Below are 25,636 nucleotides of genomic sequence, written 5' to 3' on the forward strand. Positions count from 1 at the left end.
AAACTTATATCATGTTAAACCGGCTTAAAACAGCTTGCATTGATTATAAAATTAAGTTAGAACTTGATTAACTTAATTTAATAAGTTGCAATGGCCTAAAAACATATGCTGTCAGAACTAATTTATCATATATTTTTCACAGCGTATTTATTTATAAAATGCATTACTTTTGGTAATACATTTTCATCATTTAGATGAGCACAATCTTACATGGCAACATGAGGATTTAGACAGAAACATGAAAGTATGGCAATAAAGCTACAAGTTCGATAGTACATCTTGATTTTTATTTAGCAATATTTTATGTTGGGCCTGTAATTAGTTTTTAAAAAGTATTTTATCAATAATTGTTTTGGATTTCTATAATTTTAATCAAACATTTGCCTTGAAGTTCTTAATACTTTTAACTGCCCCAGTTACGATAAAAAAATGACCAATTTGGTTATTGAATAAACTTACAATAATCACAAGTTATATTTCTTAAATGGATAAACTATATGACTAAAAAACAGAAAGAAAGAAAAGAACACCCCAATCCCCAACTTTTTAGTTACAATGCTTTGGAAAAGAATTAAGTGACAGAAGAAAGGCCTTAAATCGTGTGAAATTTTACAATGTTGCCTTTTAAAAATATTTTTTTTTTTTCCAAGTACAGATGTAGATCAATTCTTCAAGTCATACTGGAGTTTGTTTGCTATTCAGTATTTCCTTTAACAGTCTTAACTTTTATTTCACATATAATAAAACATAATATACTTAACAAATAAAGCCATTGCTTTGCTGTTATTAAATTATATATTTTGTTTTCTTCTTTTTGGCTTTGTCCCTTTATTATTCAGGCGTCACCCCAGCGAAATGCACTGCCAACTTATCCACCATATGTTTTATATGGTACCAGTAGACGCCTGTCCAGTCGCAACTTAACACTGGGAAACACGCATACACTCCTGCATTCACACACATACACTATGGTCAATTTAGCTTATTCAATTCATCTTATTCAATTCTGCATGTCTTTGGACTGTGGGGGAAACCGGAGCACCTGGAAGAAACCCACTCCAACACATGGAGAACATGCAAACTCCACACAGAAATGCCAACTGGCCCAGCCGGACTCGAACCAGCGACCTTCTTGCTGTGAGGCGATCATGCTACCCACTGCGCCACTTATTCATTTTGCTACCCAAAAAAAAAATGAATGACTCACTAAAGTGCCGTCGATTTCTTTTATTGTTCAAGAGATTTTAGCCTAAACCAACCAATAGTTTTGCCAGCACTTGACCCATGGTGCTATTGAATTTCTGATGTGTCTGTGTTCATGTAGTGGTTGTGTCATGTGACGTCCCATGTGTTTGGTCCATGTGCTTCTGCTTGTGTCATGTGTTTCCTTTGTTCTGTTTTCCCGCCGTTCGTTAATGTTTATTAGTTCCACCTGTTGTTACACCGCTGTTTGTACTCTGTTCAATCTTGTCCTATGTATTTATGCCGCTGAGTTTGTTTAGTCCTTTCTCTGGTATTGTATTGTCAAACTCCATGTGCTCACTGTGGTTGATGTTCTTGTTCCTGTTGTAAGTGCTTTTTGTTAATAAATACGTGTTTTTTGGATAATTCCTGTGATCTGTCACAGAAGGCTCACTCACAAATGCACAGGTGCACACCAATTCTGAAATTTTGTACATATTAAACGCAGGCCTGATATTTTGTACAGATTACATTTAGTTTTTTGCAAATATTTTATGATTTAGCTTTGAGAAATGTTGGATTGTTCAAGCTTTATTGCTGCTATGTAGATAGCTTTAAATTAATTAAAAAACGCTTGATAAATATCGGTGACCGATACATCAGTGCATCCCTACATTAAATGCTAAAGAAAATAGGGCTTTCCATGCGGTCAATATCTATAAACTATAAATTGATTGAACGGTGGCATGGTGGCTAAGTGGTTTGCAATGTTGCCTCACAGCAAGAAGGTTGCTGGTTCGAGCCCTGGCTGTGTCAGTGTGCATTTCTGTGTGGAGTTTGCATGTTCTCCTTGTGTTTGCGAGGGTGTGCTCTGGTTTCCCCCCACAGTCCAAATAAGACATACGCTATAAGTGAATTGAATAAACTAAATTGGCCATAGTGTATGTGTGTGTGTGTGTAAATAAGTGTGTATTTGTGTTTCCCAATGCTGGGTTGCAGCTGAAAGGGCATCCACTGTGTAAAACATATGCTGGAATAGTTGGTGGTTCATTCTACTGTGGAGAAGTCTGAAATAGAGACTAAGCTGAAGGAAAGTAAATGAATGATGAATAATTGATTGAATTTACAGAGAAGGTTCTATATCATGAGATACATCATTATCAGGATATGAAATGACTTGTATTGCGATATGAGCTTTGTAATAAATTAAGAAAAAATGTGAAGGTAGCTCATGAAAATGTACTACTTACTCACCCTCAAGTGGTTTCTTTTGTTTTTATTTAACACAAAGGAAGGTATTTAGAAAAATGCTAGAAACTTGTAACCATTGACTTTTATAATATGAAAAACAAAGATTATGGAAGTCAATGGTTACCGGTTTTCAACATATTTCAAAATATCTTTCTTTTTATGCTCAACAAATGAATGAGCCAGATGGGTGTGTTTGCGAAACCATCGTTAGCCGACTCAAGTTGCAAGTTCTGTCGTTACAAACTTAGTTCGTTGATTGGGCATTTCCCAAATCCATTGTTCCAATGAACATTTGCAAATTGCGTCGCAAACTTGTACATTTGCAACTACACTTTTAGAGCTGTAGTTAGAAGCATAGTTCCTGGCTGTGTTCTATTCCCAGTTATCAACCATACACCCTATTAGTTTTGAACCTTCCAACACTTAAACTTGAAATGATTTTTTTTTAAAAACAAAAACTTAGTCATCTCTCTTAGGTGTAATTTGCTTTCAAAGGATTATTTATAGTTAGTTCAGCGAGTTTTAGTTTTAGCGATCTTCATATTGACCTTTGCATTCCCTTCGCAGTGCACTTTAAAAACAGTTATGCTATTTTGAACGCAGCCTGGGCTCATGATGAAGACTATACTGTAGGTGATTTATGATTAGGCCCACACGGAATCTGCACACCCAGAATTCCGCAGATTTTTAGCTCATTATTTATTTACTTGAATAAATGTGTTTAAATCTTTATTTATTCAGTTTTTAAATTAATTACAGTAATATTATTGACTAATATGAAAATGTTCGTCTGATTTATGCACAATGCAGTTTGTAAAGTCATATTTTCAGTCTTTTAGTAGAGATATTACATGAGACTTGTTTTGTTTACCAAATAAAGTGGATCTAATTGGATTTGCATTTTAAACATTAAATAAAAGTTTAAAAGATATTATTTTTTCTTTCACATATTAAGGTTTTAGTTATGATACTCCCAAAATAATTCCGCAGAAATCCACAGATTTTTACCAAAATTCTCTGCAGAAATAGCAAAAAACATTTGCAGATTCCGTCTGGCCCTACTTATGATTTAAAAACCGAATTTATGATACGTCTCCAAAGTTTGTGAAAACAAAAATTTATAGCATAAGCTTTTTTAATGTTTTTAATTTAAAGTAGGCTATTTATTAAGAAATGAACCTGTATTGTAGGCCTTTATATGACACGGGCCTGTTCCAAAAAAATTAAAAACAAAATAAATAAATAAACAACATGCTATTTAATAATAATAATAATAATAATAATTTATGATAATAAAAAGTTTTTTCATTTCTTAATAAATAGCCTACTGTAAATTACAACCATTGATTATTTTTATGATTTATGCTGTGTATCAGTTGAGAATACACGTTAGCTAAGTGATTTTATGTTTTGGAATAGAATATTTAATGTTCTCAATAATATTTGTAAAGGAAACATTGGCCCTATATGTGTTGTTTACATATATTCAATTAATATGGAAAGCGAGTGCATGTTTTTACCAAAACTAATATTGTATTTTTTTTAAATGCGTGTGCGTGTAAAACTAAATAATTTGTATAAAAAATAATAGGGTCTTTCTTTAAAGAAGTTGTTACTCCACCCTGTTTGAGTATCATTATGGATGTTTCATGTTGAAATGTGATTCAAATGATGGATCTGCGACAAAGCAACTACGGTTTTGGGAAACACTCGTCACTACATCATTCTTTTCCTAATCGATGCATCGTACTATGAGAGTTCAGCCACGAGTTATGTCGTTGTTTGGAAAACGCACTACTGGTTTGGAAGAAGCAGAAGATGAGTAAATAATGACAGAATTTACAGTTTTGTGTGAACTATCCCTTTAATTCACATAATAATTGTGTAATCTTTACAGTGTATGAAAGTTGCTAATATCAAACACACTCACTCACACTTCATCTTTTCTTTTCTTTTCTCTCTGTGTCTGCCAGCTTCCCTCTCCAACAGCAATGGGAGCAGCGCTGCGAGGGATCTCCTGTTACCTACGAGAGGTACTTTACCACCAAAAACACCTGTTTTCTCTCAGCGAAACAGCAATTAATAAAGCGCTGACATTTCCGGACGCGAGTCAAGATGACGTTTCAAATATTGCCGACGTATAATTGCCTGCTGATTAATGCTCTCGTACTCAAATGTTTTCATATTGGGCTTTAAACTCATTTGCATTTCAATAAGAACATTGAGCACATTATGATAAGTGGGATGGAAGAAATCGATTAGCATTTTCATTACCAGCCCAAAATTGTTCTCAACATGCTAGGCGCCCCGTGATGAGACGCATACCGGAAAGTAAAAAGGACACGAGGAGGATTATGAGCGGAGGATAAGGTTGCGGGCAGTGGAAAGGGCAAGCGTGTGGATGCACTCAGTGTGCATTTTGGTGTTTCGAGCAAATCTCAGCTCTGTCTGTCAACATGAACGAAAGTGGCATCCATAAATGACGGATTAGATTAGCCAAATGGCAAGCGTGGCCCCCAGAGAGATGAGATACAATTTGTTCTGTTTAACTTGGTGTTGTACAGCACTTAGGTTGCCAATGCCCTGTGTTGACAGTTTCACCACAGAAGCTGCTGAACACTTAGAGATAAAGAAAGAGAGAAAGAAAGAGAGAGCATTCGGATCCATTTCTTTTGATTTAACCAGCAATCTGGAAATGGGGGCATGTTAGAGACCTTATCAGCCTGTCTCATGAATATTAATTGGATGTTGGCACTGAAAAGCACATAGATGGACACCAGCTTGGTTAGGGTTACCACTTTTACTCGTGTTCAGAGCTTGGTCGATTAATTATGAACTGTAATCAGTTACTGATTACAAATTCTTAGTCTTATATCTAGTATTAGATTAGACACTTATGGGAAAGTAATCTGACTGCTCTTGGATTACATTTAGATTACTTTTGTGCTAAGCCTTTTTTAAGTCATATATTGAAGTAGGATAATTCTTGAACAATTCTGACAGAAACACTGCGAAAAAAAGATTACATCTTTTGTCATTCGATAATATCTAGTATTAGATTACACACTTATGCCAAAGTGATCTGACTTCTTTTATATTACATTTAGATTACTTTCGGTGCTAACCCTTATTTAAAGTGTGACATAGATTGAAGTAGGATAATTTTGTGCTATTTTTATCAGCAACAAATGCCTCAACAGCTTGTTTTAAAGTACAATGTATCAACCGTTAATACTTCAAAATTATAACACTTATATACGCTGCTTTTAATGTTTGTTTGCGGGTAGTAACACTGAATAAAAAAAATAGCAATTTAGTAAAATTACATAACATTACACAAACCAATATCGGAAAACTAGTCACTTATAGATTTCTGTGGCAGAATCTTAGCATCATTGCACACCCCTCCCCCTCTCTGCAAAAAAAAATAAATAAATAAACAAATGTGAAGAATCATGAATGTATGTATATAGAAGCTGCAGGTTTATTATGGAAAAAATATAAATTAAAAAAACTATATTTGGTGAATTAATGAACAGCAAACAACATTCTGCCTTTATGTAAATAATATGTAATCATGTAACCCTTAAAAAAAGTAGTGTAATTATGAGTATTTTCAAAAATGTTTACTCTAAGTACTCTAAGTACTTGATTTTGGAATCTGATTATTATACATTGTACAAAAATATATTTTTACAATGACTCACTTTTTATTAATATTATTATTTATTTATGCTTTTAAATTGCACTGGGATCTTGATCTTTTCTCCAAATACTACTGATGTTGAAAAGTTTGAAATAGTTGACTTTAAAGTACTATAAGCCTGTCATGATATCTTTTTTGTTGTACGATATATTGCAACAAATTATATTGCAATAAAAAATATTATTGTTATTTTAATAGCATTTTATGCCACTCATCATTATATAATGCCAGAATGACAATATATTATCATCACAATGCAAGCACACGCTTCCAAATAACACATATATTTTATTCTTACAAATATTTCATTGAATTATTGCCATTTTAACTATTTAATAATGAAGCATTGCAGTCAGAATGTGAAAACGCATATCCTTAATAAATAATATTAAATTTTAACAAAAACGTGCAAGGGAAAAAGTAGCAGTTGTTACTAGATTTATTTTCACTTGTCAGACACCCGCATGAAAATATTCTAATAATTATTGGTAAATACTAAAGTGTTTTCTTAACCATACTGACACTGACACCCCAATAGAGATAGAGATGTTGCGCAATCAGCTAAAATGTTGCTAGAATTGGTTTTTATGGGCGATATATATCGCATCATTACAGTACAATAGCCTGGTAATAGATTGCCAGGACTTTTCTGTTAATTTACCAACTTAATTCCTTCGTCTTAAAATAAAAAAACGTGATTATTATATATTATTTCTCGTACAATACACTCACTGGCCACTTTATTAGGAAAACCTTACTAGTATCGGGTTGGACACCCTTTGCCTTCAGAATTGCCTTAATCCTTCGTGGCGTAGATTCAACAAGGTACTGGAAAAATTCCTCAGAGATTTTGGTCCCTATTGACATGATAGCATCACGCAGTTGCTGCAGATTTGTTGGCTGCACATCCATGATGTGAATCTCCTGTTCAACTACATCCCAAAGGTGCTCTATTGGATTGAGTCTGGTGACTGTGGAGGCCTATTTTTAAATTTTTTGACCATTCTCTATTAACTAAAGATGGTTATGTGTGAAAATCCCAGTATATCAGCAGTTTCTGAAATACTCAGACCAGCCTGTCTGGCACCAACAACAATCCCATATTAAAAGCCCCTTAAATCACCTTTTATCCCCATTCTGATGCTTGGTTTGAACTAAAGCAGTTTGTCTTTACCATGTCTACATGCCTAAATGCATTGAGTTGCTGCCATGTGATTGGCTGATTAGAAATTTGCATTAATGAGCAGTTGAACAGGTGTACCTAATAAAGTGGCCGGTGAGTGTGTATTGTCAAACAACTCAATTTCAGTAAAAGTCACTTTGTTAAATTGCACAGTTTATTTTTCAACATCAAAAGTCGACAGATCGAAGTTCAAGCTCCCATGATGAGCTTCAAAACAGTAAATAAACAGAAAAACTGTGAATCACAATATATGGAAACTATTAATAAACATACATTTTAAAACATTGAAATCAGTGAAAATTTTAATATTTCTCAAAGTTTTTCTGAGTTTTGCTTTAATAAATCGATAATAGCTTAATTTAAGGCGTAAAGAGGTGTAGAATGCTTTGCCACCCACATAAAAGCATCAGAGATTTCAGGAGACCAGAATAATAACATTTTCAAAGGAAGGGAAGAGATTACATAAAAAAAGACACGGAGGCATAGATAGAGGAGATGAAGGGAAAGAAGGAGCGAAAGGTTATGGGGTTATGAATGGACAGAGGGTGCCGGATGAGTGACAGACAACACACTCGCAGGTCTCTGGAGGAAGAGAACGAGAAGTGACAGGAGAAAACTGCTGAAGCGCTCAGAGGGTTTACACAGACAGTGATGTTCAGGGGGAAATCAAACCATGTTAAAGGAACAGTTGCGACAAAAATAAAAAACTATTCATAACAAATGCAATGGTTAATTACAATCAGTTTTCTGTAGAAAACAAAAGGAGATGTTAGGCAAGGGTTTAATGCTAGTGAAATCATTTCATTTAATCTGTGTTTGAAGAAGACTGAATCTGAATTCCAAAAGATATTCATAAAAATCTGCAGCATTTCAGGTCCTGGCCTTGTAAAAAAAGAAGAATACTTTAGTGTGATATTAAAAAGGAGGGCTTAACACAGAAATAATACACTTAAAAGAGATATTTGCTGTTGAATTAAACATTCTCTGATGATTTTTTTTTTCATTTTTTTTTTTTTTTGCTGAAATTATACTTCTTGGTGATTCATAACATGCAACTCGGTTTATGTAGTATAGCCACTTTTTTAAGCTACAAGTTTAAATAATGATTAGCCTGCTTGTGTTTTTTTTTTTTTTACTCTCAGAGTGGTAGTAGCCATTGAGTTGCATTTAATGACACACCAATCATGTGCATAACTGAAAATAATAAACTGCATATAAACAATTAAACATTTTCTTTTTCATTTTGTTTCATGAAGTATAAATTAATATTTAAATAACAAACTTTTATTCGTTTATTTTTAATTAAACAGACTTTTAAATAAAATTTTATTTTGTTCAATTAAATTTATTTTGTTTAATTGATTTAATTAAGTTTTATGTTTTTTTTATTTCTACTTAATACAACCAAACAGCTAAAGCTAAACAAAAATAAGTTCTTAGTTAGTTAAAACTAATATTTAAATAACAAAACATTTATTTATTTATTTATTTATTTAAATAAACAGTCATATATGTGTTGTTTGTTTATTTGTTTATTCATATTTATTTATTTGTTTATGCTTGTATAAGCAAAAAAAATTATAAGAAAAAACACATCGGATATCATGTGTTCTTTTTCTTAGTTCATTAATTTTTAAAAAACAAAACATTATTTCATTTATATTAATTCAAATAGACATATATGTTTGTTTGTTTCTTTATTTATGTATTTATTTTCATTTATTTATTTATGTTTGTTTATTTATTTATTTGTTTTTATTTATTTATTTATTTTTGTTTACTTATGTTTATTTTTAATTCATGTTTTATTTTTTATTTTGTTGATTTGTTTATTTTCTATTTAAACAACCAAATAATTAAAGCTAAACAAAAATAAAATCTATAACTAAGAAGAGGAAAAAAAACTCGGATATCATATGTTCTCTTTCTTAGTTAGTTAAATTTATATTTAAATAACAAAAATCTAAATAGACATATTTATTTTATTTATTTGTTTATTTGTATTTGTTTGTTTATTTATTTTATTTTTAACCAAAATAAGTGCTTGTATTTACATAATATGTGTGTACTGTGCATATTTATTATTACTATTTTAGAAAATGTTTAGTATTTTATATATGTATGTTTTTTATGCACACAATATTTACACAGTGGGTAAACTCACTTTATGTAAACTCTTATTTCGGATGCGATTAATCATGATTAGTCGTTTGACAGCACTAGTTTGTTTATTTGTTTATTTATATTGGTTTCTTTTTATTGTTGTTTGTTTATTATTGAAGCAACTACATAACTAAAGCTAAACTAAACATAAAATCTACAACTACGAAAAAAGCCTTGGATGACATATCATATTTATGAGATCAGTTTCCCCCCCACAATCCATATATTAACCGCTTGACATTAACATTCTTAAAAGGAACCCTATACGTTTACCACAATTGAAGAACAATTTTGTAAATAGACTTTTGATTATTATTACTATTATTATTATCATTATTATTATTTTGAGAAGCAGATTCTAAAACAATAAAAAGAAAATCTAAAATTATAAACTAACTAAAACATTCTTCTAAAGGTCTTCTGTACATCAATCGAAAAAAAGACATCATGCACATTACTGAAGTCACGAGAGAGAGGATGACGATGGATCCTTTCGAATGAATAAAAATGCATTGAATATAGCTGAGGATTGGAGATAAATAAAGTACAAAGGTGTAGGAGGAACACGCAGAACAAACCCCGTAGGCAAAGGAAAGACCGGAAAGTGACACAGTTATTGGCGCAACAGTTACTCTGTTTATTTAAAGCTCTGGATTTTTGGTGTCACGACTGGCACACATTCAGACTGCGCTGTGGGCTGACGACTGCTGCAGTGCCATCTGTCTGCTAATCACACAAATCTCAATATGAAAGCTGTGCACCGACCGCACACCTGTTTACCTGCTGGAAACACCCACTCATTATCATTAGGGGCTCTCTGCGCGATCGGGGTCATTAGTTTGAAACCTCACCGTGCACATGCAAGCAAACAGCCTAAGCAATTTAGGATACAGCATTTAAACCGTGGTAAATTAATTTTTCCCCATTCACAAATGCCACTGGCGTTTCAATTAGTCGAAGAAACTCGAAGCCACTGCTACACGCTGCCATCTGCTTCTGTCCCTCTGAGATTTTCTGAACTTATTACAGTATGTGGCATTTGTGTTTTATTGTACACTGTTGATCATAAGATCGCAGAGACTGTTTTTTTTTTGGTGTGTGAAAGACGCCTCTTCTGGTTGTCAGGGCTGTAATTTCAACAGATAAAAGTATAATAATATGGTCACTTTTTATTACTGATAAGCAGTTGAAATCAAAATCTTATTTATGAATTTATGAATGTTATTTTTGTTTTTTAAATATTTCCCAAATGATATTTAACAGAGCAAGGACATTTTCACAGTATGTCTAATAATATTTTTTCTTCTGGAGAAAGTCTTGTTTAATTTCGGCTGGAATAAAAGCAGTTTTTAATTTTTAAAACCATTTCAAGGTCAATATTATTAACCCCCTTAAGGACAATTTGTTTTGATTGTCTACAGAACAAACCATCGTTTTACAATGACTTGCCTAATTACCCTAACTTGCCTAATTAACCTAGTTAAACCTTTAAATGCCTAATTAACCTAGTTAAGCCTTTAAATGGCACATTAAGCTGAACACTAGCATCATGAAAAATATCTAGTAGAATATTATTTACTGTCATCATGGCAAATATAAAATAAATCAGGTATTAGAAATGAGTTTTTGAATTGGAATTAGTTTTTATGTTTAGAAATGTTTTAAAAAATTACTAAAAATTAGGGGAAAAATTTACAGAGGGGATAATAATTCAGTTATTTTCTGTGATTCTAATAAAGCTAAACTGTCAGCATTATTACTCCAGTCACATGATCCTACAGAAGTCATTTTAATGGGATGATATGCTACTCTATAATGATCGATTGTTATTGGTGCTCAGTCATTTATACAGTTACAGACTATTTTATTTTGTATATTTATATATTTTATATACATTTGTTATTATCATTATTTTTAATTTATTATTAAAAATTGGATTAATTTTTTTGTTATTTTTATTTTTTAAAACTTATTATTTTTTATTTATTGATTTATTTATATTCTTTATTATTATATTTTCTATGTTATATTTTTCTTCTGGTGAAAGTCTTATTTCTGTTAGTTTGCCTGTACTATAAAACATTTTTTTATATAAATACTGCTAGGGTCAACATTATTAGCCAACTTTAGGATTTTTTTTTTCTTATAAGCTGATGAGCAAACCACTGTTGTCCAATGTCTTGCCTAGCTATTAACCTATAGTTGAACCTTTAAACTGCACGTTAGGCTGAATACTAGTATCTTGAAAAATATTCTACTGTCATCATGGCAAAGACAAAAGAAATTATTTATTAGAAGGTATTAAATGTGTGTTTGAGGTGGCACGGTGGTGCAGTGGTTAGCACTGTCATCTTATAGCAAGAAAGTCGCTGGCTGGAGTCCCGGCTGGGCCAGTTGGCATTTCTGTGTGGAGTTTGCATGTTCACCCTGTGTTGGTGCAGGTTTCCTCTGGGTGCTCTGGTTTCCCCCACAGTCCAAAGATGTGGTATAGGTGAATTGAGTAAGCTAAATTGTCCATAGTGTATGTATGTGAATGAGTGTGTATGGATGTTTCCCAGAGATGGGTTGCAGCTGAAAGGGCATCCACTGTGTAAAACATATGCTGGATAAGTTGGTGGTTCATTCCCCTGTGGTGACCCTAGGTTAATAAAGGGACTAAGCCGAAAAGAAAAAGAATAAATGCATGAATGAATGCTAAAATCAATATTATCAGCCCCCTTACGATTTTTTCTTTTGGCTGATGAATAAACCACTGCCCTCCATTGACTTACCTAGTTAGCCTAATTAACCTTAATTAAGCCTTTAAACTGCACTTCAAGCTGAATACAGGTCTCTTAAAAAATATTATGTACTTTCATCTTGGCAAAAACGAAAGAAATTAGTTATCAGACGATAGTTATTAAAACTATTGTTTAAAAATGTGTCGACAAAAAAACCCTCTCTTCATATTTTCTATATTTGAAAAGGAATTGAAATTTCTCAGGGGGGCTAAATCATTTTCACTACAACTGTTTATTTATTGATGTTCTTATAATGAATTTTTAAAAACAAATTTTCCACTTCATATTTTTGTGGAAATCCCTATACAGTTTATTTGATGAACAGAAGTATTAAAATAACAGAATATATCTGAAATGACACATTTATCAAAGGCACATTAAAAATTTCTTTACTGTCATTTTGCTGTGAGTTCTTACATAATAAAAGTATTATTTTTTTCAATGCTACTTATCATAATTCACACAAAAACATAAAGCAGCTGTTTTCAACGACACCATATAATAATCAGAAATGTTTCTTTCACAACAAATTATGTATATAAAGAAACTGAAATAATAATGCGTAATTAAGCTTTGATGTAATAGAATAAATGCTTCAGAATAAGAGTTATTTTTCAGAATATTATGATTTAATTTAATTTTATAATCAAATAAATGCAGTCTTATTGAGTTGAAGAGCCTTATTGAGTTAACTTATTGAGTTAAAAAAATGATAATAATAAAAATATGTAATAATCCATGGGGAGGTACAGTGGCTCAGTGGTTAGCACTGTCACCTCACAGCAAGATCACTGATTTGAGTCCCGGATGGGCCAGTTGACTTTTCTGTGTGGAGTTTGCGTGTTCTCCCTGTTTTAGTGTGGGTTTCCTCCGGGTGCTCTGGTTTGCCCCCACAGTCCAAAGACATGTGGTACAGGTGAATTAAATAAACTAAATTGGCCGTAGTGTATGGATGTTTGGGTTGCAGCTGGAAGAGCATCTGCTGTGTGAAACATATGCTGGAATAGTTGGCGGTTCATTCTGCTGTGGCGACCCCTGACGAATAATGGGACTAAGCAAAGGAAAATGAATGAATAATAATCTACTGACCTCAAGCTGTTGACCAGTGGTCTAACAATCGGATTAGACTGTAAAAAAAAACCTCATACTGTACCTAACATTTTATATTCATGCAAATATTCCCTCTCTGAAGTAGACATTTTCAACTTAACTCTGCATAATTGCGTGCGCTCTCCTGCAAACAAAATTCATGAGTGGGAAACGAGCAACAGCTGCGAGTGACCGTGACGTCTAAGTGGTGGTTCTTAGTGGAGTTGACCCCGTGAGGCAGGGAATTATACGTGCAGCTATTTTGTGGGTCTCTTGAGCTTTAAACCGCTAGGCTGCTCTCCTCGCTGTTTGCATTATGAGTTGTCTGTTTATAACGTAGGGGTCGCCCTTCTGTCTGTTTGTGTGTCCTCACTGTTCAATTAATGAAGGTCTGGCAACACAAAAATTCACGAACACACGCACACACACACACACACACACGCACACACACACACACACACAAATAAACACAGTATCTGTATCTGTCCCGGCACAATTACATTAATGAAACCTCACACTTGCCAGCAAACAGGTTTGGCTTGGCATGTTTCTCACTAATGGGCAAAAAATACACAACCGCAAACCGGGCACAAACACACACACACGATGTGGCAGACATGGCTATAAGGAGAATTTCAAAGTGCAAGGTAAAGAACTAGAAATAACAAGGCTGTTTTTTAGAAAAACAAACAGGGGGAGAGAGACACTGTGATGATTACCCTATTGATCCTGTGCTTTTGCTGGTTACTGAGGGCTCGGCTGGCAAAAAGAGAATGGAGAGCGAGAGAGAAACAGATGGATTAAAACAAAGCAAGGGAGACAGAAATAAAGCTCGAGAACTTTCCAAATGCAAAGATGTGACACTTTGCTTATAAATGCATGGGAGGTCATTTGCAGTGTTAGATTGCCACGGCGAATGTGAAATCCCATTAGTTTAAATATATATCGGTCATTACTGTTATGTGCTACTTTTCTGAACTCTGTAACTTGAATATGAAAAAGTTAATAGAGCTCCTGATGTTGGAATTGCAGTTATGGAAATGAGGAATGTGATGAAATTTAGGAACTTTTGGATGAGGGATTTTTAAAAGTACGACTGACTAGATTGCAATGTGGAGTAGCGTCTGTGCATATTAATGAGCAAAAAGACTGTTTGAATATGAAGTCTGCATGTCTGTGTTAATCAGTAGTGTGCTTTCCTTTATATTCCCACTGGCCAATTTATTAGGTACACCTTACTAAAACTAGGTTGGACCCCCTTTTGTCTTCAGAACTCCCTTAATCCTTCATGGCGTAGATTCAACAAGGTACTGGAAATATTCCTCAGAGATTTTGGTCCATAGTGACATGATAGCATCACGCAGTTGCTGCAGATTTGTTGACTGCACATCCATGATGTGAATCTCCCGTTCCACAACATCCCAAAGGTGCTCTATTGGATTGAGATCTGCTGACTGTGGAGGCCATTTGAGTGTCTTTTAGTATCTTCTATCTTATATTGTCCAATTTTGGTGAGCTTGCTGCTGTAGCTTCACCTCAAGGTTGACGTGTTGTGTGTACAGAGATGCTCTTCTGCAGACCTCAGTTGTAACGAGTGATTATTTGAGTTAAGTTTGCCTTTCTATCAGCTGAAACCAGTCTGGCTATTCTCCTCTGACCTCTGGCATCGCATTTGCACCCACAGAACTGCCGCTCACTGAATTTTTTTCTCCTTTTCAGACCATTCTCTGTAAACCCTAGAGATGGTTGTGCATGAAAATCCCAGTAGATCAGCAGCTTCTGAAATACTCAAACCAACCCGTCTGGCACCAATAACCACAACCACCTTTCCCATTCTGATGCTCGGTTTCATCTGCAGCAGATCGTCTTGACCATGTCTACATTCCTAAATGTATTGAGTTGCTGCCATGTGATTGGCTGATTAGACTGTCTAAAGTAGTTTTGCAGTTTTGTTGTTGTTGATGTTGTTGTTTTTGTTGTGTTTAGGAAAGTGTCTGGTGTATATAGAGAGGAAAGAGTATATATATATGAAACACCTACAGTCGTTTTAGACCACAATTATTCATTAGTATGGTGTAGGGCCTCCTTTTGCTGCCAATACAGCATCAGTTCATCTTGGGAATGACAGAAACATTTCCTGCACAGTGGCCAGAGGGATATTGAGCCATTTTTCTTGCAGAATAGCTGCCAGGTCACTACATGATGCTGGTGGAGGAAAATGTTTCTCAACACGCTTCTCCAAAACAACGCAAAGTGGCTCAATAATATTTATATCTGGTGACTATGCACACCATTGGAGTTCTTTAATTTCACTTTTATGTTCATCAAACCCCTCTGTCAACAGTCTTGCTGTGTGTACTGGTGCATTACCATCCTCAAATGCGGCACCATCTTAAGCATACAATGTTTGAACCGTTGGGTGCACATGGTCCTCCAGAATGGTTCGGTAGCTCTTGGCATTGACACACACATATAAGTTATCATGAACATTACATTACATACACTTTAATGTTTCAGATAATCAAAAAACAATGTTAGTCAAAGATATCACAACATGCAGTTTTTAAATGACGTTTTTCATTATAAAGCAAAAACAAAATCCAAAACTACATTGCTCCGTGTGAAATAGTGTTTATTTGTTATCACGTGTTAATGTTATCAAGATCATAAACTCTAGATATGTAACTTCACCAGCATTTTACTGTTTAATATGAGTCAAACTATCTTCAAATCATGTTTACACAGAAACTCAAGCCTCTGCATAGTAACACTTGAAAATAACATTAGTTTAACTTGGAAGAAATTGTGGCATATTAATGATGTAAGGTAGACTCTGCTTAAAGTAATAATAATAATCATAAATTTATGTACACAAGAGTTCCAACATGCTTTAATTTGAGCAGGAATAAACGCTGAATATAAAAAAAACTTATTTCATAGGGTTACTTTTACGTTAAGTCTTTAATATATGAAAAGTGGAGAAATAAAATTCTCATAGTCATGATATTATATCCTCGACATGTAAAAAAGATTTTTTAAATATACTGAGATATACTGAGATGGGCAGCATGGTGGCTCAGTGGTTACCACTGTTGCCTCACAGCAAGAAGGTCGCTGGTTCGACGCCCAGCTGGGCCAGTTGGCATTTCTCTGTGGAGTTTGCATGTTCTCCCCTTGTTTTTGTGGGTTTTCTTCAGTTGCTCCGCTTTCCCTAACAGTCCAAAGACATGCGCTATAAGTGAATTGAATAAACTAAATTGGCCGTAGTGTATGAATGTGAATGCGAGAGTGTATGGGTGTTTCCCAGTGCTGGGTACCAGCTGGAAGGGCATCCTCTACCTAAAACATATGCTGGAACAGTTGGCGGTTCATCTAAGCCAAAGAAAAATGAATGAATTAATATACTGTGATTTAAATTGTTATTCATTTTAATTCCATATCATGTTCTGATTAACTATTACCACAAATAAAATACGCTGCATCATATGTTTTGTACTTATGTTTGTGATCTGTTTGTAAGGAATAGGAAATAACAAGGAAACTGAGGTTACAATACATTTCTTAAAATATTTTAATTAGAGAAGGAAAGAAGCTGAACAATATTTCTTAATAAATTGCCAGTTTTTCTGTAATTAGTGCAGAGCGCACAGCGGCATGACTGAAATAGCAGCATCTGTTCAAATCCATTTCAAATGTACCTCAAAATTAAAATGAAACCACTTTTATTTATTAAAAAAACAGTTGGTTTCATATTTAATTGAATATACCAAGACATAGAGAGATGAAAAGAGCGCTCTTTATCGTGTTTTCTGCCTCAGTCTGAACTTTGATCTTCCCCATTATACTCTCTTACAGCTCCCGACCAAGATCACAGTCATTAAAACGAACGATTTAATTCGTACAGATGGTTTATCGAGTATTTCGTGTAAATATTGTTGCTCTCTTGGTGTAAGTGTTACATATTCAGAGTCACACTTGAGCATTCTCTGCATGCATTATTAATGGGCATTCAAATAAGCTTCTCTCAAGCCCCTACGAATATGTGTGTGTGAGAGCATTGCACCAAATCATACAATTATGTCTCATTAAGTCTCCCAAGCTCAGAAAATCCTGAAGAGGCTATGCTTAGATCTGCCCCGTTTCCCCTTTGAAAGCCATCGAAGCAGAGCTGAGACTAAACAGAGCAGGAAGAGAACATGATAAATGACTTTCTGTGTTTGATAGAGGATGAGTCTGAATCCTACAGGAAGACGACGACAAAAAGTTTTCCGTTTTAGGGCAGATTAAACGTGGCTTTCCATTAGAATCAATGTTAGCAATTTGTTTATGGAAATTTGGCACAGCATTTGAACTCAAGGAGGAAAGAAATACAAATTTTTAATTAACATTTCAGGAAAACAACAGATCGGCATGCTTTAAAATTGAGTGCATAGATGTCACACTCCACTAACATCATTACATGCCATAACCAGCTGTTTATAATTATTCTACATGTTGAACATTCTCTGATTTTACCCACAGGGAGTCCTTGTCATTGTCGGTTGTAAGTCTCCTATCACTTTTAATACAGATGATTTATTTCAGTGCGTGCGAGAGTTTAGCATGAACCACTTATTATACTCTGTAAAAAAGCAGGGTTACTCACAATTCATTCATGTTGTCCTAACATAAATCAGTTGGCGTAACAAATTTAAGTGGATTGAACTTAAAACTCAAAGTTGTCCTTAAAACATCTCAAGAATAGTGTTGTTTAGGCTCATTTTAAGTAGGTTAAAGGCCTGTGAAGTGCTTTGAAATGTGCATTTTTATTTGATGTTTGATGTAATCTCAACGAAACACAAAGAGAGGGTGTGACATAATGTAGCTCCTCCCCCTTTTTAATGAACACCCAATAGTGTTTTGTTTTATCACCGCTCTGCCAGTGACTGTAGTTGAGCTCAAGCGCATCAAATGCAAAGTGTCTTGAAGGAGGCAGGGCATGTTAGATACCAGAGAGCATCTGATTGTTTTACATGTTTTTATTGGTCTCTTAAATGTGAATTTTGGCACTGTTTTGGTGCGCACTAGCTTATATAAATATCATAAAAACGAACAATACTGATACTTACATCTAAAAAAACTTATTTTAATTTCACTGGACATTTAAACAAGCAGCAAAATTTAACCTACTACCAGTCAAAAAATTGGAATCAGTATGATTTGTTTGTTTTATAATAAGCGTTTTTTGCTCACAAAGGCTGCATTTAATAAAGAAAATAAACTGGGAAATTGTATTTTATTGAATGTAGTTTGGAGAACAGACTGTAGAAATTATGAAGAAAATTAAGAATTGAATGACAAGAGTAAATTAATCTTAATTTTATTTAAAATTGTAATAGTATTTCACAATTTAATCATTTTTTATTGTGTTTTTGATCAATAAATGCAGCTTTGGTGAGCAGAATTGACTTTTAAAACGTCTTACTGATGATATTATATTATATTATATTATATTATATTATATTATATTATATTATATTATATTATATTATATTATATTATATTATATTATATTATATTATATTATATTATATTTTATTATATTATATTATATTATATTATATTATATTAATTATAGACCAATCCAAATTCCGTATGCAGTTATATGTAAGAAAGCAAACATTACAATAACACCACTTCAATGGCTTCACTTTTATATTCAATCAGTGTAAGTCAAAGGAAGATTTCCAGACTTAACCTTGGGATGTGTGTCTTTAAGCTCACTATTGAATTTACAAATGACTTAATATGAGAATCTTTTGAATACAAATTAGGGCACTAGCTAGTACCTTACCGACACTAAACTTATTGGAACTGTGATGATTCGCTTTTCTGTAACACTAATATAATATAATATAATATAATATAATATAATATAATATAATATAATATAATATAATATAATATAATATAATATAATATAATATAATATAATATAATATAATACAATGGTGACCAAAGACTTTTGCACAGTAATAATGGGTCCACACATCTGCCTCTGCATCACACAATGACACAGTGTTGATTCTTGCATAAATTACTGTAAACAAGGCATGATGCAGCATTTCATATGCATCTCATTATAGGCCTAAACATAGGCCTACTTAAAACCTCAACATTATTCTTTTGCTGCCTAGCAACTGCTGCTATTTTCAACAGAACATGTCTAATCAAGTTCCTTCAATCAGTCATTTGGCACTTAAATATAAGGGTGTGTCTCAATCAGCTCTCTATTCCAGCTGTTTGTTCACTACCCCAGGGGGTGTCATTGTTAAAATCCTTTCAAAGTAATTGAAAATCCGTCACAAAGTAATTCATTTAAATGAGTTGGTCACAAAGCAAACCTTTTTTACAATACTTTTTCCCTGTGATTATATGCACACTATTATATTCTATTGTACAGATAGAGATATAAGTAGCCGGATTAAGTGCATTGCTTTCTAGTTCCTAGAACTATTGGCGTTGAGTTTGTACTCTAGAAACTGAATGATTTTAGCTGCATTTGTTTGGGGAGGTAAATCTGTTTCTACTTCAAAGTAGGATTCAACCCAGCACAATAGGAACTACTAGTGATGTGTGTTTCATAGATTTGGATAAAAGCATCCCATACAAAACAGTGCACAGTAAACATATATGCCTCATTTTCACTAGCTGCGTTTCCACTGTAGGGCCTATAGCGAGCGTGCCAGGGTCAGCCATGGCCAGTCGCTTTTCCACTGTCACTTTTGGGGCCTGGTCGGGCCAAAGTGGGGGTTCCTCGGGGCCAGGGGCTGGCCTTTTTTCGGCACGCCGTATACTTTAAGCCAAAGCGGGCCAGCTGGGACTGCAGGGCGGATTGAAAGGAGTGGCGGAGTTTGCCCAAGTCCACCGTTACACTAGTTTTCCAATCGCAAAGGTGTACATGCACCAAAAAGTAAATAAAAAAGGAAAAGAAAACCATATAGCTGGTCAGCTATTTCATAAAGCACAGGTTTTGTTTTTTTTTTTTTTGCTTAAGATTGCCCTCATGTTTCCCTTTTAAATGTAAGGGTGTTGCATAAAATAATAAAGCATAGCCTGGTTTTAATTTAATATGTGATATTTCTTTGCTGCGTCCTCCTTGATGTTTCAATAATAATCTTTACACCACATTAAAGACACAGCAGTCAGTAACTTTCAGTTGTCGAGAGTTTTGTCAAGTTGAAAAGGTGTGTTTGTGCATGAAACATACACGTTTAGATGCATGTACATGTGTGAAACCCAGCGAAAGAGCGCTCGCTTCCCAGCTCTGTCGATCTCAAAAAGCCCTGGCTCGCACTAGCCCGACAGTGGAATTGCAGCTATTGAGTGGTACAATACGGTACAAGTCCCCTTCATCAGTCTTGTGTCTCCACTGCCAAATAGTACCAATGGTATCCTTTTGAAAGTTGCAGTCGATGTTATTCTCGCTTGTTCACATATCGTATGAGAAGCACTTCTTGCTAAATAAATGGTTCATATACATAAATACTTATATGTATAAATAAATGTTAATCACTAACCTTTCTATGAGCAGGATTTAATTATAGCTGCAGGTCAATGATAATGCAAAATAGCCTACTGTAATGTCTGAAATTATATACAATTAAAAAATAAATAAAACATTTTAGAACACATACAGAGATTTACAGAGTCTGAAATTTTACCAATTACAAAAACTATACTCAAAACATACATTTAGGCCTTATTTGGGTTCATAAATGATTTGAAACATATACCGTCAGTACAAACCTCTCATCTGTATTCTTTACCAACACATGTAATGTCATTAACAGTTTGTTAAAAAGTAATTCAGTCATTCTAATTCATTGTTCATTCTTTGAGCTTGGGTCGACCATGGCTTATTATTATATGTATATATTTAGGGCTTGACATTAACTTTTTTGATCATCAGCCACTGTGGCTAGTAGTTTCACAACATTACTAGCCACTCGCTATTTTCACTAGCCATAATTTTGCTGTTGGGAAAATATATATTATATGCATAAATTGCTCAATGAGCATGAGAAAATGGCTTGTGGCTTCATAGTGTGGCATTGCAATTAGTTTTATTTCACTTGACTTTTTAGGATTCAACACTACAAGGATTTACCAAATTCTTCTCTGGACTCACAAAACTAAATATTTCCACGTCAGACTTTTTAAATATTGTGTCAAAACAAGAAAAATATAGCAATATACATACACTTTTTATTCAACAAAAATGCTCTTAAAAATTGAAGTTCAAAAAAAGATGTATTCTGATGTATCTAAAATTATCCACAGTATCATCCAGGCTAAAAGTCCCAGATCACTAGTTAACTATACCTTAATGTTATAATAAATGATGACAATTAAACCAAAATTAAAATAACTGTAAGCAAGAAAGCAGGTGAAAAACATACTGTGTGCGATGATGGATGATCACGTGCATGATCACAGTTAACATTAGGTCCATTAATAATCTGTTCAAAGAATGATTAAAGTGAAAGTGGCAACTGCTGCTGCTTACAAAAATTCTTGAGCTCTTGAAAGCAGCAGGACAGTGGATGTGCGAGCATTGCTTTTTTTTCTGTGTTTCAAAGAGAACCGGTCGTACCGGTTGCGTTTCCAGGCACGGTCGCTTCGCGCAAGGTAAGGGGAGCGCACCTGTGTCTCTCCATATGTATGATCATACTTTCATTCAGTATTCGCCTGCTTTCTTTTGCTCATGCGAGCGGTTATTTTAACAGTTATTTGTGCTGCCTCTCAATTCTAATGTCACATTTGCTCGCATATTGACACGTTCATAAACTATAATTTTAATCTTTAGTGCACTGGCAATTTAAAAATGATTTTCAACCAGCCAAAGTGGCTAGTTGGTGTGTCTGTCATCTAAGATCTACCCACGATTGGCGAGTTGGCGGGTGTTAATGTTAAGCCCCCTATATATTATTATGGTGTAATGTTTCGGCTGTGTATTTAAAAATGGCGCTTCCTTTGTTTTCATTCTCCTGGCTTGTGCACGCCCTAGTGACGTTTCTCTTTAAACCAATAGTGTTCAGCTGTGTACCTGGCTCTGCCTTTTGGTACCTTTTTCTTGTGCTAAAAAAGTGATAAGGGTTTGGTTTGCTTTTTGGTACCAAGCATACCAAACTGTTCCGTTCCATTCAGTGGAAGACAGAAAACGTGCTGGCTTTCTATTATTAGGTTTTTCTAACATTTTACAACACCAACCCAGACGATAAATCACTTTAAACCTTAAAAAATGTTAATAAAAGTCACTTTTTCAAACTTTTAATACAATTCAAAGGCATAAATAAATTTGGAAAAAAAAATAAAATATGAAAAGCTGCTAATTTATGGATATTCTTTACCTTTGTCTGCTGCATTGTTTTTTTTCTCCGCCTTGATGATGTGTAGTATTATAGTCAAGGAGATGTTGTCCCCTATCCCGCCTTTTTGATCTGTCGGTTGCAAAATGTAAACACAAATTTCAGACAACAAAAACACAGCTTCAGTCATGCTATTTTCCTTTCTCCAGTTGTTGATTTAACTGAATCCCCAGCTTGATGTCATTGCTGCTGGCTTACGTCACTTCAAAGTTCCTGGAGACTGCAAATGCAACTAGAAAAATGGCCTGAGGGAAAACCGCAGTTCTCCAGGGACCGCCCTGATAGTTCCTATAACTGAATTCCTAACTACCTGGAGCAAAATCCCCTTATGCATTCATTCATGTATAGCTGCCTTTCCACCCCATAGTGACTGTGTTGATTCTCAAGTAACCATATCCAAACAATGCCTCATTTTTCATGCACATAATTTTAGCCCTAAAACTACACCCACATAAAACCTCAACATTATTCTTTTGCTGCCTTGGTGGAACTGCTGGTGTTTCCATCAGTAAAATGTGTCACATTTTTAGACCTAACCCATTCAATTAAATTTCATTAATCTTTATTTCTATAGCGCTTTTACAATGTAGATTGTGTTAATTGACATAGATGGAGAACAGAGAATAAAAAAGCACTACAACATTTCAGATAGTGGAACATTTTAGCTAATTAGACAGACATCTAACCTAACCTTCATTTCTTCTTTCCTACAGTGGGAGAATGAACAAATGACGAGTTTGGAAGAGAGGGGTCGTTTGCTGCTTTCGCTGCAGTTCCTTCCCCCACCTGCAGAGGGTGAAGGAGAGTCCCGGCGAGGGGGATTATGTGTCGGAGTGCTGCGCTGCGCTCATCTGGCTGCCATGGATGTAAATGGTTTCTCAGATCCCTATGTGAAAATGTAAGATTTCGCCAAACAACCCTGTAAACCTAGCGAAAAAAACATCCAATTCGCTTATACCATGTCTGTGGGGGAAACCAGAGCACCCGACGAAACACGGGGAGAATATGCAAACTCCACATTAAAATGCCACCTGGGCCAGCCGAGACTCAAACTAGAGACCTTTTTGCTCTAGGGCGACAGTGTTGACTACTGAGCCACCATGGTTAGCATTACAAAACACAATCTTTACTTAATATTATAATAATTTTCATCAAAGAAGAATCAATTAATTTCACCCATACGCCAAAAATATACCCATGCAACATAAACAACAATAGTTGGCGGTTCATTCTGCTGTGGCGACCCCAGATTAATAAAGAGACTAAGCTTAAAAGAACATGAATAAACCAATGAGTTATAAGGTAAAAAGGCAAGACACCATTCAAGCAAATGAAGCATAAAAGTGGAATATACAGTAAGGTGCATTATACAGAGAGGCAACAGACGCCAGAACAAAAAAGAGACAAACTAAAAAGGCCAAAGATAAAAAAAAGAACACACAGTTTGGAAGAAAGATGCCTTTAACAAATCTCAGAGGTGGACAGCGAGTAGGAGAAACTGTAAAACGAGAGCGAGAGAGACAGAGAGAGAGAGAGAGATAGTATAATAAGGCTAGAAAAAAAACACTCTACGTCCTACGTCTTTCCTCTGATGTGTCTCTGCATCTCACTCTCTCATTTGTGCCCCCCCTTTAATCTCTCATTATTTCTCACATCATGTATTAAAATAAACGCTCCCAAACAGTTTTTCCTCCCCAGGCAAAATGGCATAAGAACAGACAGGACCCCCACCCACGCTCTCATCCCTTCCAGTATCTCTCTCTCACTCTCTTTCGCAAACACACACATACACATTCTCTCTTTTCCTCAGGATCAAAGCCATATTCGAACTGTGTGTCTTGGGGGGAGGGTGGCTGAGAGTTAACAGCAGTACATAAAGCAAATCAAATTTTTATGGAGGCCAGTGGGACGTCACCAGGAGAAAAGCCGAAACGCAAACAGCTCCGCGCAAACGTGTCCGGAGTCGGTTTCGTATGCGTGTGCTTGTTTGAATCTCCTGCCCTTCTCACTTTGTTCTGCTATCTGCCGTTCTCTTTCCAGATACCTGAAGCCAGATGTGAAGAAGAAATCCAAACACAAAACGTCAGTGATTAAAAAGACCCTCAACCCAGAATTCAACGAGGTATGGATGTGTTTGAAGAAGCTGGCAGGGAGTTTTGGCACGCTCGTTTCAGTGCTCCTGCGCATGTGTGTGTCAGGCGCTTTGAGTGTTAATGAGATGTCTGCTCCAATATTTCTTTGCGCTACATCTGCGCACACTTCACATTATTCACATTCCCAAAAGACGTATGGGTTGTTGAGGTGACGTTGGATTTTCAACAGTGGCACATGATGAAAATGAATAGAATTAGCATTGTCATTTAAAATGCAGTAATTGGTTTAACTTTTTTCTTTGTCTTCAGTGGAGCTCTTGTTATAAATACTACTGTAAATCTTTGAGCCATACCTCAAAACGGTCCTATAGTCAATAAATTACAGCTCTAATAAATTAAAAAGAAAATCATTAATTAATATCTCCCCAGCAACCAATTTTGTTTCAAGAGTTCACACTTAGCTGTTAAAATTGATTATAAAGATTGTTTGGCATGCTGTCCCAGGAGAGAGCCCTGAGCTCATAAAATCCTTGAGTCTGGGGCTCCCTCCTGTTTGCAAGCGAGAGGGGAGTTTGAGCTCAGGTAGACCTCGAAAACTCCCTTGCTGTTGAACAGCTAATGAACAGATAGTGATTGCTCTTAAGAGATAACTACCAGGAGCATGTCTATGGTGCCGATTTGGATTAGTCAATTAACTTAAGTTGCATGTTTTTGGACGGTGGAAGAAAACCGGAGAACCGGGTGAAAACCACCATGAGCACGGGGAGAACATGTAAACT

General features: G+C 34.9%; 2 protein-coding genes across 6 annotated transcripts in view; one reads left to right on the plus strand and one right to left on the minus strand.

The window, feature by feature from the left end:
* doc2a (double C2-like domains, alpha) overlaps positions 1–25,636 on the plus strand; it is a 206,381-nt gene that overhangs the window by 81,071 nt on the left and 99,674 nt on the right. For all 5 annotated transcript variants that reach the window (XR_015480529.1, XR_015480530.1, XR_015480528.1 and 2 more), the window contains exons 7-9: positions 4,407–4,466; positions 23,478–23,662; positions 24,805–24,886. Coding sequence is in view for 2 of the 5 variants with exons in the window: in XM_087244103.1 (XP_087100229.1) it covers positions 4,407–4,466; positions 23,478–23,662; positions 24,805–24,886 (327 nt within the window). In the remaining 3 variants the exon portion in view is untranslated. The remainder of the gene's footprint in view (positions 1–4,406; positions 4,467–23,477; positions 23,663–24,804; positions 24,887–25,636) is intronic.
* mvp (major vault protein) overlaps positions 1–25,636 on the minus strand; it is a 238,613-nt gene that overhangs the window by 68,632 nt on the left and 144,345 nt on the right. The window lies entirely within an intron of this gene.

Source organism: Danio rerio, chromosome 3 (assembly GCF_052040795.2).
Source record: "Danio rerio strain M-AB ecotype USA chromosome 3, GRCz13ab, whole genome shotgun sequence".
NCBI lineage: Eukaryota > Metazoa > Chordata > Actinopteri > Cypriniformes > Danionidae > Danio > Danio rerio.